This window comes from Eupeodes corollae, chromosome 3 (genome assembly GCF_945859685.1).
Source record: "Eupeodes corollae chromosome 3, idEupCoro1.1, whole genome shotgun sequence".
NCBI lineage: Eukaryota > Metazoa > Arthropoda > Insecta > Diptera > Syrphidae > Eupeodes > Eupeodes corollae.
This window is the reverse complement of record NC_079149.1, coordinates 61,852,419-61,865,395: the sequence shown is the minus strand read 5'-3', so window position 1 is coordinate 61,865,395 and position 12,977 is coordinate 61,852,419. Positions and strand designations below refer to the sequence as shown.

At 36.0% G+C, this 12,977-nt stretch overlaps 2 protein-coding genes across 2 annotated transcripts; one reads left to right on the top strand and one right to left on the bottom strand.

The window, feature by feature from the left end:
• Positions 1 to 1,538: 1,538 nt before the first annotated feature.
• On the top strand, positions 1,539 to 4,264 carry LOC129950304 (zinc finger RNA-binding protein-like). Its single transcript, XM_056062201.1, has one exon. It carries the CDS (start codon positions 1,731 to 1,733, stop codon positions 4,011 to 4,013), a length of 2,283 nt encoding a protein of 760 aa, XP_055918176.1. The 5' UTR covers positions 1,539 to 1,730; the 3' UTR covers positions 4,014 to 4,264.
• Positions 4,265 to 9,704: 5,440 nt separating this feature from the next.
• LOC129951400 (trifunctional enzyme subunit beta, mitochondrial) lies at positions 9,705 to 12,727 on the bottom strand. The gene is made up of 9 exons (XM_056063525.1): positions 12,626 to 12,727; positions 12,430 to 12,562; positions 11,418 to 11,574; positions 11,174 to 11,348; positions 10,912 to 11,112; positions 10,666 to 10,840; positions 10,479 to 10,609; positions 10,019 to 10,408; positions 9,705 to 9,950 (listed from the first exon to the last, which is right to left on the bottom strand). Exons 2-9 carry the CDS (start codon positions 12,494 to 12,496, stop codon positions 9,837 to 9,839), a joined length of 1,410 nt encoding a protein of 469 aa, XP_055919500.1. The 5' UTR covers positions 12,497 to 12,562; positions 12,626 to 12,727; the 3' UTR covers positions 9,705 to 9,836.
• Positions 12,728 to 12,977: the final 250 nt, after the last annotated feature.

The following is a 12,977-nucleotide window of genomic DNA, read 5'->3' as shown; positions in this document are numbered from 1 at the left end:
CCACAGCAAGTAAGGTAGTTTATTATTATTTTCAAAACTATGGAGTCTGTTTCAACAGGTTTCCTTATGATAATGATCCGGGTCTAATCGACCCGTGCGAAAAGGAACCTCGAGATGTTATTGAAAATCTAGCTTCACAACGGCGCGAAGATATTACGCACTTTGGCCAAATGTTTCTTCCTGACATTTAATCCAAACAAATATACAAGGTTCTAGGCACGGAACCAATATCATGGTATATATACAAATTAACAAGCTGTTAAAATTTAAACCGACGATGCCTTAAAGGGTGTTTAATGATTTTCTTATTGCTAAAGTATATTTGGCTCATTAGGTTAACACATAATGCCCGTTAATCAATAAATAATGTAACCTAGCTACTTTTTGAAAATAAAAAAAAAACACTTAGCTGCTAGGGTGATTTTCACTTTTTGATTTCATTTTGTTGGGTCACAATATAATTAAAAGTAATTTTAATTAAAAATTTCATGTTGACAATTTTATGAGCGAGTGAGTTCAAAAATGCAACTAGTTGTAAAAGCCAAGTCGTAAAAATTCATGCAATGCATTTATGAACAGAAAAACTACTGCAAGAATCCGTCATAAATGTCATCAAAGTAGACGTCTATAAAAAAAAGAATGAAAGAAATAAGTAAGTTTTTTCTTCGAACTACACGGGTTATGCTTTTTTTTGTGTCTTAATTTTTTTTTAAATGCATATTAAATACGTTTTATTAGGACTTATTTTAAATGTATTGAATTTAAAAAATTTTGAAAGTGTTCACGGCATAAAATACTTAAGAAAAAAAGAATAAAAACAAACGAACAAAATTATTCTTTTGTTTAAAAACAAAACAAAATTAAGGAGTATCCAAAAAAACAACAATTCCATTTTATTTTTGCCAAGAATTTAATAATAATTCAATTACTTTACTTGCTCATCTTGTTCTGACATTCCCCTTCAGAGTGGCAACAGAAATAAAATGACTGCCGTTGTAATCGCAGTTCAGCTGTCAGATTTTTTTTGAACAGAGTTATTGACTGCTCAATTACTGTTGCATTTAATATTAATGAAACTAGGGTTTAAAATATATGTTTTTGAGAATTTTTTAATTTAACAAATCTCTGTTTTAAAAGGTTAATTCTAGTACTCATCTCGTCCTAGAATACATAACAAAACTTAAAATATAAACATTTCTCCTACAAATTTCTAACTCTTGCTGAATCTGAATCTGAACTGAATTTTTATGATTCGATTTCCCAAGAACACTATCGTATAATTAAAAAAGGATGTTAAGAAATGCAAAGTTAATTTGATTGCTAGGTGCGAAAAAACAGTGACTTTTGTTTATATTTCACTCTCCCGCACTGTCAATTCGTCTGAAAAAATATTCAAAATCTAATAAACTGCATAAATGTAGTAACGCCCTTAGAAATCTTATTGTCCTAAGCAATTCGTACAGAATTCCAAAGGTTTCGAATTCCAAGTAGAAAACCAATTTTGTACTAGATTGTTATTTTTTTCACAGATGGTCGTGGTTGGTAGCATTGCGGTCTGGCGCACACGCTACGTCAAAAAAGTCTAAATTCAGTAATTTTAATGAAAAAAACCGACCCTCGGCAACCTCAAACAAATAAAAATTATAAATCCGCGAAAAATAAAACCTTGAAAACCCAGTTATTTTTCTAAAAATCTAGCTGCAAACCATTCCCACCAAGTTCACCTCCAAATGGCGGCAAATAGTTATTCCGGTTTCCCCTATGGTGATGGAACTCAGTACAGCACCCCAGCCGCAGCGGCTTCGGTCAATCCCGGTGCCGCTCCACCATTTCCGTACGCCGCCGCAGCTTATCCGACGGCTCCTTACCATGCAACAAATCCACCGCCACCACCGTATTCTGGTTATGGATATGGCCGTCCTATGCAACCTTTTAACAATCCTTATGACGCCGCCGGCGCTCCACAACAAACAAAAGTCCACTATTCTGCTCCACCTACTCGAAATTTACCACAGATCGCTCGTCCTAACAACCATCATCCCCACCACCACAGAGAACGACAAAAGATGCAGCCACCTCGACCCAAACAAGTACATTATTGTGAGATTTGCAAGATTTCTTGCTCCTGTCCCCGTGCTTACACTGAGCATTTAGAGTCAAAAAAACACAAGAAGCGCGAAGCCGGTCTGAATGCTCCCGCTGGCAGTCAACCGGCCACCGGTCCCAACAAATATCATTGCGAGTTATGCGATGTCATTTGCACTGACAAGGATGCCTATGCTGCTCACGTTCGCGGATCAAAGCACCAGAAAGTAGTAAAGCTTCATACAAAGCTTGGTAAGCCCATTCCCGAAGAAGATCCTTCGAAATTCGCCAAAAGTGACGCAAAGAAATCCACTGGTGAAACAGCTGCCGAGGGAGGTGCTGCTGGAACAGCTGGCGCTGCGCCCGCAGCCGTTAAGGAAGATGACGATGCTCCTGAGGTGAAACCAGTGGGCGCTGAGTACATTGAGGAGATTAAAGAGGACGGCAAGGTGTCAATGTTTAATTGTAAGCTATGCGATTGTAAATTTAGCGACCCGAACGCAAAGGAAATGCACATGAAGGGCCGGCGTCATCGACTGCAATACAAACGTAAGGTAAAGCCCGATTTGGTTGTAGATCTGAAGCCAACTGCCCGACAGAAGCGCTTGGCTCTTCTGCAGAATGATTTATGGAACATGAGAAGAAATCCCATGGACTTAGGTGGTGGCTGGCCACCACGCCGTGGATTTAACGACTTTGACATGGTGGGTGGACCAGCCCCCGGAATGCCTCCACGTGCAATGAACGCGCGTGGAGGTGGACCACCCTTCATGGGCTGGGGAGGATTTGCAGGCATCGTTCCGAATGTTCGCCCCGAGGGCATAAATGATTTCTACACAATTGCACGCCACTCTGAAATCTATCCAAAAGAGAAGAGTCTCCATAACATCCACGAGATTGTGTCGAACACTGAGCGAGTTCTGCGCCAGGTCTCAGATATCTTAGCTGGGTTCGGCGATTCACCAAATAACGATCAAGCAACAGACGCTGGTAACGAAGGTGAGTCTAACAATGGTATGGCAAAAGTTTCATTCCAACAGGCAGGCGACAACGGAAAGGTACGTGTCCTCCAAGGAGTTATGCGTGTTGGCGCTTTGGCCAAGGGTCTCCTCCTGCAAGGCGACAATTCCGTTCAACTAGTGGTTCTGTGTGCCGAGAAGCCGAAGCTGGCGCTTCTAGAGCGTGTGGCCTCCGAACTGACCATTCAGCTGAAATTACTTTCCACTGGCAACAAGACGTACCTGGTTTCGGTGGGCATTGACGATGGCTCTATCTCAGTCACAGATGGAACTATGACGGTAAATATTTCCTTAACGACGCCACTTTTCCGTGAAGAAGATGTATGTCGCAGTGGTATTGTAAAACAAGAAACTGACGACGAAGATGAAGGCTTTCCTCGGGAGGCGGCTCTGCAGGCCCTTGCGGAATTACGCCACTCCAAGTGGTTCCAGGCTAAGGCGGCTACTCTGCCTTCTTGTGTTTTAGTTATTCGAGTGATGCGCGACATCCGCCAGCGTTTCCCCGTTTGGCAGGCTATGTCCCAGTGGGCCATAGAGTTGCTGGTCGAGAAGGTGATTTCCTCAGCTAGATTCCCGCTCGGACCATCGGACGGTCTGCGACGCATAATGGAAGCCGTTTCTACGGGTCTCCTTATCAATGGTCCGGGTCTAATTGACCCCTGCGAAAAAGAACGTCGAGATGTTATTAGAAACCTAACTCCGCAACAGCGCGAAGATATTACGCACTGTGGCCAAATGTTTCTGCGTTACATTGCATTCAAACAAATATACAAGATCCTAGGTATGGAACAAATGTCAACGTCCAAATTGAAGTGGAAATTCTGGCTTCTAAACAGGAAGCGTGCGTGTGACGATGGCGACAATGAAGGTGAAACCGATGGTAAATTGCTCAAGACAACATCAGATTGATAGTTAGATTAAGAAATCGCGAATAAAAACAAAGAAATTTAATGAAGTTGAGAGAATACGGGATGATGTTGGATTCAAAAAATTGGACAAACATGATGACCGAAGACGAAGACGAAGCCGAAGCAAGAACATTAAGAATTCAATTCATGAATAATGTTATTATTTATACATATATTATATATTATTATATCTGAGAGATATTTTCTTCATTCTCAATACAAATAAAAATTATCAAGAATCATTTAACTGCATTTATTGAGTTTTTTTTTGAATAGCTTTGTTTCGGATTTTTGGAATTCAGTTTTATTAGTTCAAGACATTTTTAGAGTAAAAAAAGTTCCTATATTTCAACACTTACTATAAAGGGAATAAAATTGTGTGTTCTTATTCTGTGGTCAATATTTGGAGATAAGAATAATTTAAAGAATTCTAAAAGTTCTTTCGCTTCTTAAAGAAGCATAGTTTAGTTACTCTCAAAATTCCATACTGGTAAAATATAAGATGCGACTTACATATTTCCTTTTAATTCTTTTTTATTATATTTAAATTAATTTATTTTAATCTGGAGGGAGGCAAATTGCTTACAGAAAGCCCAATAAACAATTCAAGAAAAAGAAGAATTTGGTAAACATAGGAGGTAATGCCAAATAACTTGGGTCTATGGATGCAAGTAGAACGGGAACCTTTGAATTCATTGGAACAATTATGGTCAAATGAAAATTTGTGGATATTCCAAAAAGAAATACTAAACTTATCAGCAACATTTCACTTTCAACAAGATGACGATCCTAAATATACATCGTTAGTTCTGGAGGAATGGTTGCTTTATAATAGTAGACCACCTCAATCTCATTGAACATTTGGAGAAAGAAATTTGGACATAGAACTGTGGTTCACAGAAAACTTGTCGAATACCCGATAGGATGAAATCGAAAAGCAAAACGGCTTTATTAATTTAGCTTGTAGTTATGAGGTTGGATCGCGCAAGGCGATAGTCGATTGTTCATCATTAAAAATAAAGATTTTGCTCCACATAAGGTGATTACAAATTATCTATCAATTAAGCTTAAACAATTTACGAACATCAAAGTAAAAATAATGTAATTTGAAATGTACACAAAAACGTTCAATTGCTGTGAATCAATTTAAATGATAAACCTAATATTATGGAACTTCCTAACCGAATGGATTATGTACAAAAATACATTTGAAAATTTCTATGAATATTTACAGCTGTGTTCAAAATAATAGGAGTGATTTTACAAAATTTGCTCAAGTGTTTTTTTTACCATGTGTATACTTGTAATCAGCCCATTTCTCTACCGGTAAGTATAACGGGACATTAAAGATGAGAAAACAATGAACAGTAAGTATAACTAAATTAAAATAGGAATATTAAATAGTTGGAATATCTAAACAAGTTTCGTTATTTAGTGGGCCGAGGAAAGCACTGCACCGACAAAAACGGGAAATCATAAAAAAGTTGCGAAATGAAGTAAAAACGTATAAGGATATGAAGTTGATGTTGGGGTGCTCTGACCAAATGATCGCCATTGCTGTAAAATATGAAAAAAAGTCGAAACCCGGGGACGGAAACGAGAAACGAGTGAAAATGACGTTCGTCGTATTGTTCGCTACAGCGAAAAGGATCCTTTTGCGTCTTCTAAGATGATCCAGGAAGATCTAGGACTGGCAGTAAGTAGTGTAACAATAGGAAGGCGATTGTTGGAACACAATCTTTCAACTCGCAGTCCACGAAAAGTGCCGATGCTTACAAAAAAACATGTAGCCGCTCGTTTGAAATTTGCAAGAAGCCATGCTAATTGGCCTGCAGAGAAATGGCGAAACATTTTGTGGACTGACGAGACCAAAATTGTTTTATTCGTTGGAACTCGCTCTAGGCAATACGTCCGACGTCCAGAAAATTCCGAGGTTAAGCCTCGGTACACCATTAAAACGGTAAAGCATGGAGGTTCTAAAGTGATGGCATGGGGCAGTTTCTCATATGCTGGTGTTGGCCCCATATATCAAATCATTGGCAGGATGGACCAGCGCGTTTATGTGGATATAATGTCCAGTGTGATGCTGCCTTATGCGAGTTGGAATATGCCGGTTAAATGGGTATTTTAACAAGACAATGAACCGAAACACACCAATAAGTCTGCCAAGGAATGGTTTCGGGTCAATGGGGTTGAGGTCATGGACTGGCCAGCTCAGTCGGCTGACCTAAATCTTATAGAAAATTTATGGGCAGATGTTAAAAAGGGTGTTTCTCGACGAAGACGACGAATTCGAGGCAGTTGTGGGACGCAGTCGAGGAAATATGGAACCAAATTCCAGTTGAGCGTTGTGAGGCCCCTGTGAACTCTATGCCACGCAGATGTGCAGCAATTATAAAAAAAAAAAAAAAGGATTTTCCACAAAATACTGACAAAAAAATCTTAATATTGAATATTTTTTTTTTAGTTTTTTATACTTTATTTTGTTTACTCCTATTATTTTGAACAATTCGTTTTGGCTTTATTTTGATAAAGTTCATGTTTTTACTACCTTATTTGTTTAAAACAAAGTAGTCTTTAAGCATAATAATAAAAGACTAGATTATCTATTTTGTACAAAAGAAAAAATACATTTAAAAAAATTATACAACTTTTGAGTCACGATTTAATCTAAAAAGAACAGGCACTCCTATTTTTTTGAACACAACTGTATTACTAAGTCATTTTGAAGACAAATAACATTAATTTCAAGTTCTTAAAAATTTGTCGACTGAGTTGTGTATAATTTCCAGTCCCTCAATTTAACACCAGGAATAAGATCAACACATTTTTCATCTGCAACTTTAAATCTTCCTAGTGGTGGTGGTTTTAAACGATAAATTGGGGCTGTTTGTATTTTGAAAGAAATAAGTTCTTCAGTTATAAATAGAATATAATCAGTTTAGTGCCCAGTTTTAATTTAATTTGAACAATTAGATTAAACCTTCTTGGCCCATCAACTCCAACTCCTTCATAATGAAACTCGCATCTCAATGGAAAACCCATACAAACGTTGAGATATATCGCAAGATTTTTCTAAGGATTTCATCTGAGCTCAAGTCCAAAAACTGGAAATTTACTTTTACTGATGGGTCCAAAACCTCAGAGACTACAACGTTTGCAATCACAAATGAAGACGGTAGCAAGATTCTATTTGGATTACTTCCACTAGTCGCATCCATTTTAACTGATGAAGCCTTTGCCATTTTTACTGCTATTCAAGATACTTTAAAAGAAGGAAATAAGCAAGTTATTTGTACAGACAGTCTCTCTACGATCAAAGCTGTTGAAAATACCAACAACAACTCCACAAATCTCATCAACAACATCCGCTCCTTATTAGTAAATTCAAACCAGCACATAAAACTAATGTGGACCCCTGGAAACATTGGTATCCGGTTCAATGAGCTCGCGGTTCGATAAAGCCGCCAACCTTGCAAGCAAGTCACCAACCTACCTCTATAATATTTACACCAAGAATGACCTTGTGAAGAACCTTACACGAAAGTTGATAAGCACCCAAGTAAATGAATGGAGAATTTACAATCATCAATATGGAGGTGTGAATCCAACAAAATCATTACCTATATACCCTAAAACTGCAAAAAAATCGAAAATAAAAAACTTCATACGACTCCGACTTGGCCATACCTCTGCCACCCCCACCTCCACCCATTTGTCCTACCTGCAATGCTCAATCTGAATCTGACCTCTAACACCTGCTCCAAAACTGCAACAGAACTGAGCCAATCATTGAGAAAATTCTAAATGGAAACGACAACATCCAAACGCTGAGATACCCAAGTTTGGCAAATATAATTGAGGTCAATGATATTCTTTTAGAAATTGAAACCATTATATAAATGTATGTGTGTAAATTTAAGTATAGAGCTGTAGGCCTTTGCAGCTAGAAGCTCAATAATTTTATATTAGCACCTAATTTATTACTTGTTTAATAAATATATAATAATAATAATAAACAATATTTTAAAACCTGGAGCTAACATCTTAATTCAAACAAAAAAATTGCACCAAGTTTCACAGACTTTTGAAAGTACAATCAGTTTTGATTCTTTTAATTTTATTTAAGTGTAAAGTAAAGATCTTTCTTCACTCTAATAATAAGTTATTGTGTTCAAAATTTTATTTAAGTTAGTCAAAAACTGCCAATCTCATTCAATTCTACTTGGGACTTATGACTCGCATAAAGCTGGATAACTAATTGAATTTAAAACCATTCTTATGTTATATAAAAACAATGTCGATGGAGAAGAAAAAGATGTAAAACTAAGAGTCAATGATCAATAAAATAATCAATTTTTTTTAGACTGTTTTTTTGCTTCTTTATTTTTTTAAATATAACTTATGTCAATCTTCAAAGACTTAAAACTAAACAAAACTGAAACTCAGCTTTTCAGAAAGCTATATACAGTCCCTGGCCATATTATTAGACGCAATTTAGATTTTATGCAAAATCTTGATTTCGAGCTATTTTGCATTTAAATTATTTTGTATGCAGAATATAAACTACTTCCTAGAAATATTTTAAATATTTTGTTAAACCGCATTTTGCTTTAATAAGAGCTTTAATTCTACGCGGCATACTGTCATGTATTTGACTGTTTTTTGCATTTGTGGGTGGTGATTCCACACGTGAATTACTCTTTCAAAAAGTGACCGCATCTTTAGCTACTTCCCTCTTCATCAGCTCCCACACGTTTTCAATTGAATTCATATCAGGGCTGAACCCAATGGGATGTTTTCTTCCCTCAAATAAGTTTTTATGGACCGGGCTGTGTGGCATGGGGCTCGATTTAAAAATGTACCCATACATCCATTCTTAGAGGTTAAAAATATTGCGTATAATCTAATAATTACAAAAATTCTGCAGTTCGTCTAATAATATGGCCAGGGACTGTATGTAAGTTGTCTTTATTTGATCCAAGGTGCACGCTTAAATATGCTTTGAAAAAAAAACTTAAAGGTTTTATAGTATTTAGCTAAGTTTAGAAATCATAAATTTAATTTTTAATTCTTAGAATTGATTATTATTATTATTTTTGGATAGTTGGCAATAGTTGCTGTAAAACCAAACGTTAAAGGGTGGAAATCACTCCTTTCTTGGCACAAATTGTATAAAATGTATGTATGAGGAGCAATCAAGTTTTGTTTGTAAGCCATCCGCAGAGTGCTTCAGTTCATCCATACATTTAATGTAAAACACGTAATAAAGGAATCTGATTAAAAAACAAAATCTGAGAAACTTCAGATACTCTTATAATGATGGCACCACGCCAAAATAATAAAACTGTATATTTTACTTCCGAACAGGGATAATGTAAATAAGTTCGAGAGTTTTCTTCGGAGTTGTTTAGTATCGCGAAAGAATTTAAACTCCCTTTAGTCTTTGATCTAAGGGTTCTATATCAATGCTTAACCGATATAGAATAAATCACGGGAACCTTTTTGTATTCAAAGTTTTCTCCGTCGTACCAACATCAATGATCTATGTTACATGTTATGGGAAATCAAATCGTCAGTCGTGTTATAACTATCGCTTCTATAAGCATAAGAACTTAAGAAATTGTATGCATTCAACTTGAATTGAAACTTCACAACGAAAAAAGACTAGAAAATTCAAACAAAACTTAGATAAGGTAATATAAAAATCTATAATAACTCTTCGTGTGATTTTAACAGAACAAGGAAAAAAATATATATAAATTTCGTAAGAGCACTTTCATAGTAGTTATTGCTAATTAAGATATAAAATTAAATCTTATTTTCAGTCTGCTGTTGCACCAGGATATCTTTCGAGAAGCATAGCAACACCCTGTCCACCGGCCGCACAAGCAGCTACAACGCCAAGTTTCCCATCTTCCCTTACCAAACGATTTGCCTAATACAAACAACAAAAATTATTTACTTAGAAATATGACATAAAATATTATTTATTCAAACACTTACAGTATGCATGCAAAGACGAACTCCTGTTGCGGCAAAAGGATGACCAATAGAAAGAGAACCACCCCAGTTGTTCCATTTACTCAAATCTGGAGCTCCGTATTTTTCATTCAATCCCAAGTAAGTTTTGCAGAACCAATCTGAATCGAGAGCTTTGAGATTGGCAACAATTTGTCCAGCAAAGGCCTCATGAATTTCCCATGAGTCAATGTCCTTCAAAGTCAGACCAGATTTTTTGAGAAGTTTTGGAATAGCATAGGCTGGTCCGAGAAGAAGTTGATCAACGGGATCTTGCGAGACGTACAAGAAGTTTCTCAAATATGCCTTTGGCTTAAGTCCAAGTTGCTTGGCCTTCTCTTCAGTCATGATTACACAAGCAGATGATCCATCGGTCTGAATAGAACATGATAAAAAGATTATGTTATAATTTTCGCAAATTTATTGGTTCTTGGTTTGTTTTCACCAAAAATGAAGCGTTTGCTGCGGTAATTGTTCCGTGTGGCTTTACAAAAGCTGGCTTCAATTTAGCCAAGGACTCTGATGTTGAGACACGAATGCCATTGTCCTTGTCAACTGTTTTATCAACACCAGATACTAAATTCAAAAATAAATAATTTAATAAATATTAACAAAATTATATTATTTCATACCTTTGAAGGGGACCATGTCGGTGAAGTAACCCTTTTCTTCAGCTTGTTTAGCCAAAGTATGTGATCTAAGAGCATAGTCATCTTGTTCCTTGCGACTCACTTGGAATGCAGCGGCAAGACGATCAGCTGAGTGTCCCATAGTTTCTCCAGAAGAAAACTCAGCAACAGCTGGAAGCTATTTAAAAAAATAAACATATTCCATAAATAATACTTTCCACTTTTCTTAAGAACAAAAATACAACTTACCTCTGGAATAAGGAAGTTTGGTCGAATTGAGGCGAGAAGTGAAAGCTTTTGCATGGGGGTTTTAGCTTTGTTCGCTTTAAGCATAAGACCACGCATTTTTCGGCTATGGCGAATGGGCACGTCCGACATAAATTCAACACCACCAGCAACAATAACATCATAAGTCCCAGTTGCAATAAGTCCCATACCAGTAGTAATAGCCTAAAACAGTGTGAATTAGATTAGAAATATTGTAGAAGCCTGTTTTAAAGCATATTCCTACAGCATTTGAACTGATGCAAGCCATTGTCACAGTATGTGCGGGTGTTTTATCACTGAATCCAGCTGCCAGAGCAGCTTCTCTTGCAATATTCGAAGTTTTAACTTCTTGAATAACTGAACCGTAGATCACATAATCGATAAGTTCTTTGCTCATGTTTGTTTTCCGCAATAGACTCCTATTAATTAAATTATGAATGTAATTATAAAGTTCGTTGTGTTGTTTTATTTCAAAAGCAGATACTTACAAAAGGGCATGGCGAGCCAGTTCATGAGGCATTAACTTTGAGTATGTTGTGCCAGAAAGTAAAAACGGTGACCGCACACCATCGACCAATACAATATTTTGGCCACTCGGACTAGCTGCAGTTCTTTTTTGAGTTGTTGTGGACAAACTGCGAATACCTTTTGTATAAAAGAATATAATTAGTTGTAAGGAAGGTCAACAAACAGTGAGAGAATGAATGAGAAGATGATTTATACATTTTGAAGTATTCCTCTTTATCGGAAAATAGAGCTTAATCTTTGACCATAAATTAATCTTAATAAGATTGCAAATTCAGTTTAACTCCAGAGTTCAGAACTTTCGTTTTTAAATCACTTTTTTTAGTTAAATTCTAAATTTATCAAACCAGGGTAGTCCCTCATTTTGCAATCACCGATCAGATCCTAATAACATTGAATAGGCACAATAAGGTTAGGTCAGATGCAGCAGTCTTTTTACGAATCTGAGACTCCTCGAGAAATGTTTGAGGTCTATTTGCCTAAAACAAAGTAGTACTACAGATTGTCTTTTTTAAGAGAAATAAACAACTGAAAGTAGATATGCAATTCACAAACTTGCATAATTACAACTTGATACAAATGCTGTTGACCCAAAATGAGTTTTTTTAAAACCTTTTTAAACTTTAGGTATACCGTCTTCTGTTCATTATAAGGTTAAGACAACAGTAGTGCACCGAATAAATTTAATTCTTTACAATTCTGGTTAAATGAGAAATACTTAATACCGCAAAAGGAAAATCACTTCCAGTACTTAGAGATAGTGATAGGTGATGACAGTGACAGAGTTGCGGAGAATTGGACTTTGGACGAGAGATTTTCCCTCAGTACATTTCATATTCATGATCACATAATTAAAATGAACTTTTCTTATAACTGCATTTAAGATATGAAGTATTTTTTTATATACATAAATGAAATTCTTTAAAAATTGAAAGCTAAAAAAGATGTGAAAAGAATTAGATTAAATTAAATTACCATTACGGCGAAGGTTGGCGGCAACGATGGAATTTAATTGATTCATTTTACAGATGTAGGTGGCCATATTTGTAGATTTTAATCAAACTTAACAAACTATTTAAATGCTGTTTACAAATAATCTAAAATGTATCTGAAATCAAATAAGTCTAGTAAATTTAAATTTAAACAAAACACCCAGAAAGAAAAATATTACAAGTAATGAGACGAACAAAATAACCAACCGGGTACATGAATATGAACTGAAATGCACGATTCAAGTTAAGAATCTAGATTCAGACCAAAGATCCCATAAAATATAGATGTAAAAGTTTGGCTGTCATAAAATGTCAGAACGGCAAGGTTGCCGTTAGGTGACTTTAGTTAAAGTTTACATTTTTTCACCAAGTAAAGGCGAAAGGATGGGAATTTTGATTGTGTATTTTTTTTAAGGTCTGGTGACTTCTTCCCCAAAAAGTATTTATTTTACTTTTCTACTTTATGTGTAAATAAGAGTTTTAAAAGTTCTAACATATGTTTGGTGCATTTACAAATTCAAATGAATTCAA

Excerpts from the sequence above, each read along its gene's own strand:
- LOC129950304 (XM_056062201.1), top strand. The coding sequence starts at position 1,731 with ATGGCGGCAAATAGTTATTCCGGTTTCCCCTATGGTGATGGAACTCAG.
- LOC129951400 (XM_056063525.1), bottom strand. The coding sequence starts at position 12,496 with ATGGCCACCTACATCTGTAAAATGAATCAATTAAATTCCATCGTTGCC. Across the intron at positions 11,113-11,173 it reads CTTGCATCAGTTCAAATGCT|GCTATTACTACTGGTATGGG; the intron begins GTAGGAATATGC and ends ACACTGTTTTAG. Across the intron at positions 9,951-10,018 it reads TTCGTCTTTGCATGCATACT|GCAAATCGTTTGGTAAGGGA; the intron begins GTAAGTGTTTGA and ends TGTTTGTATTAG.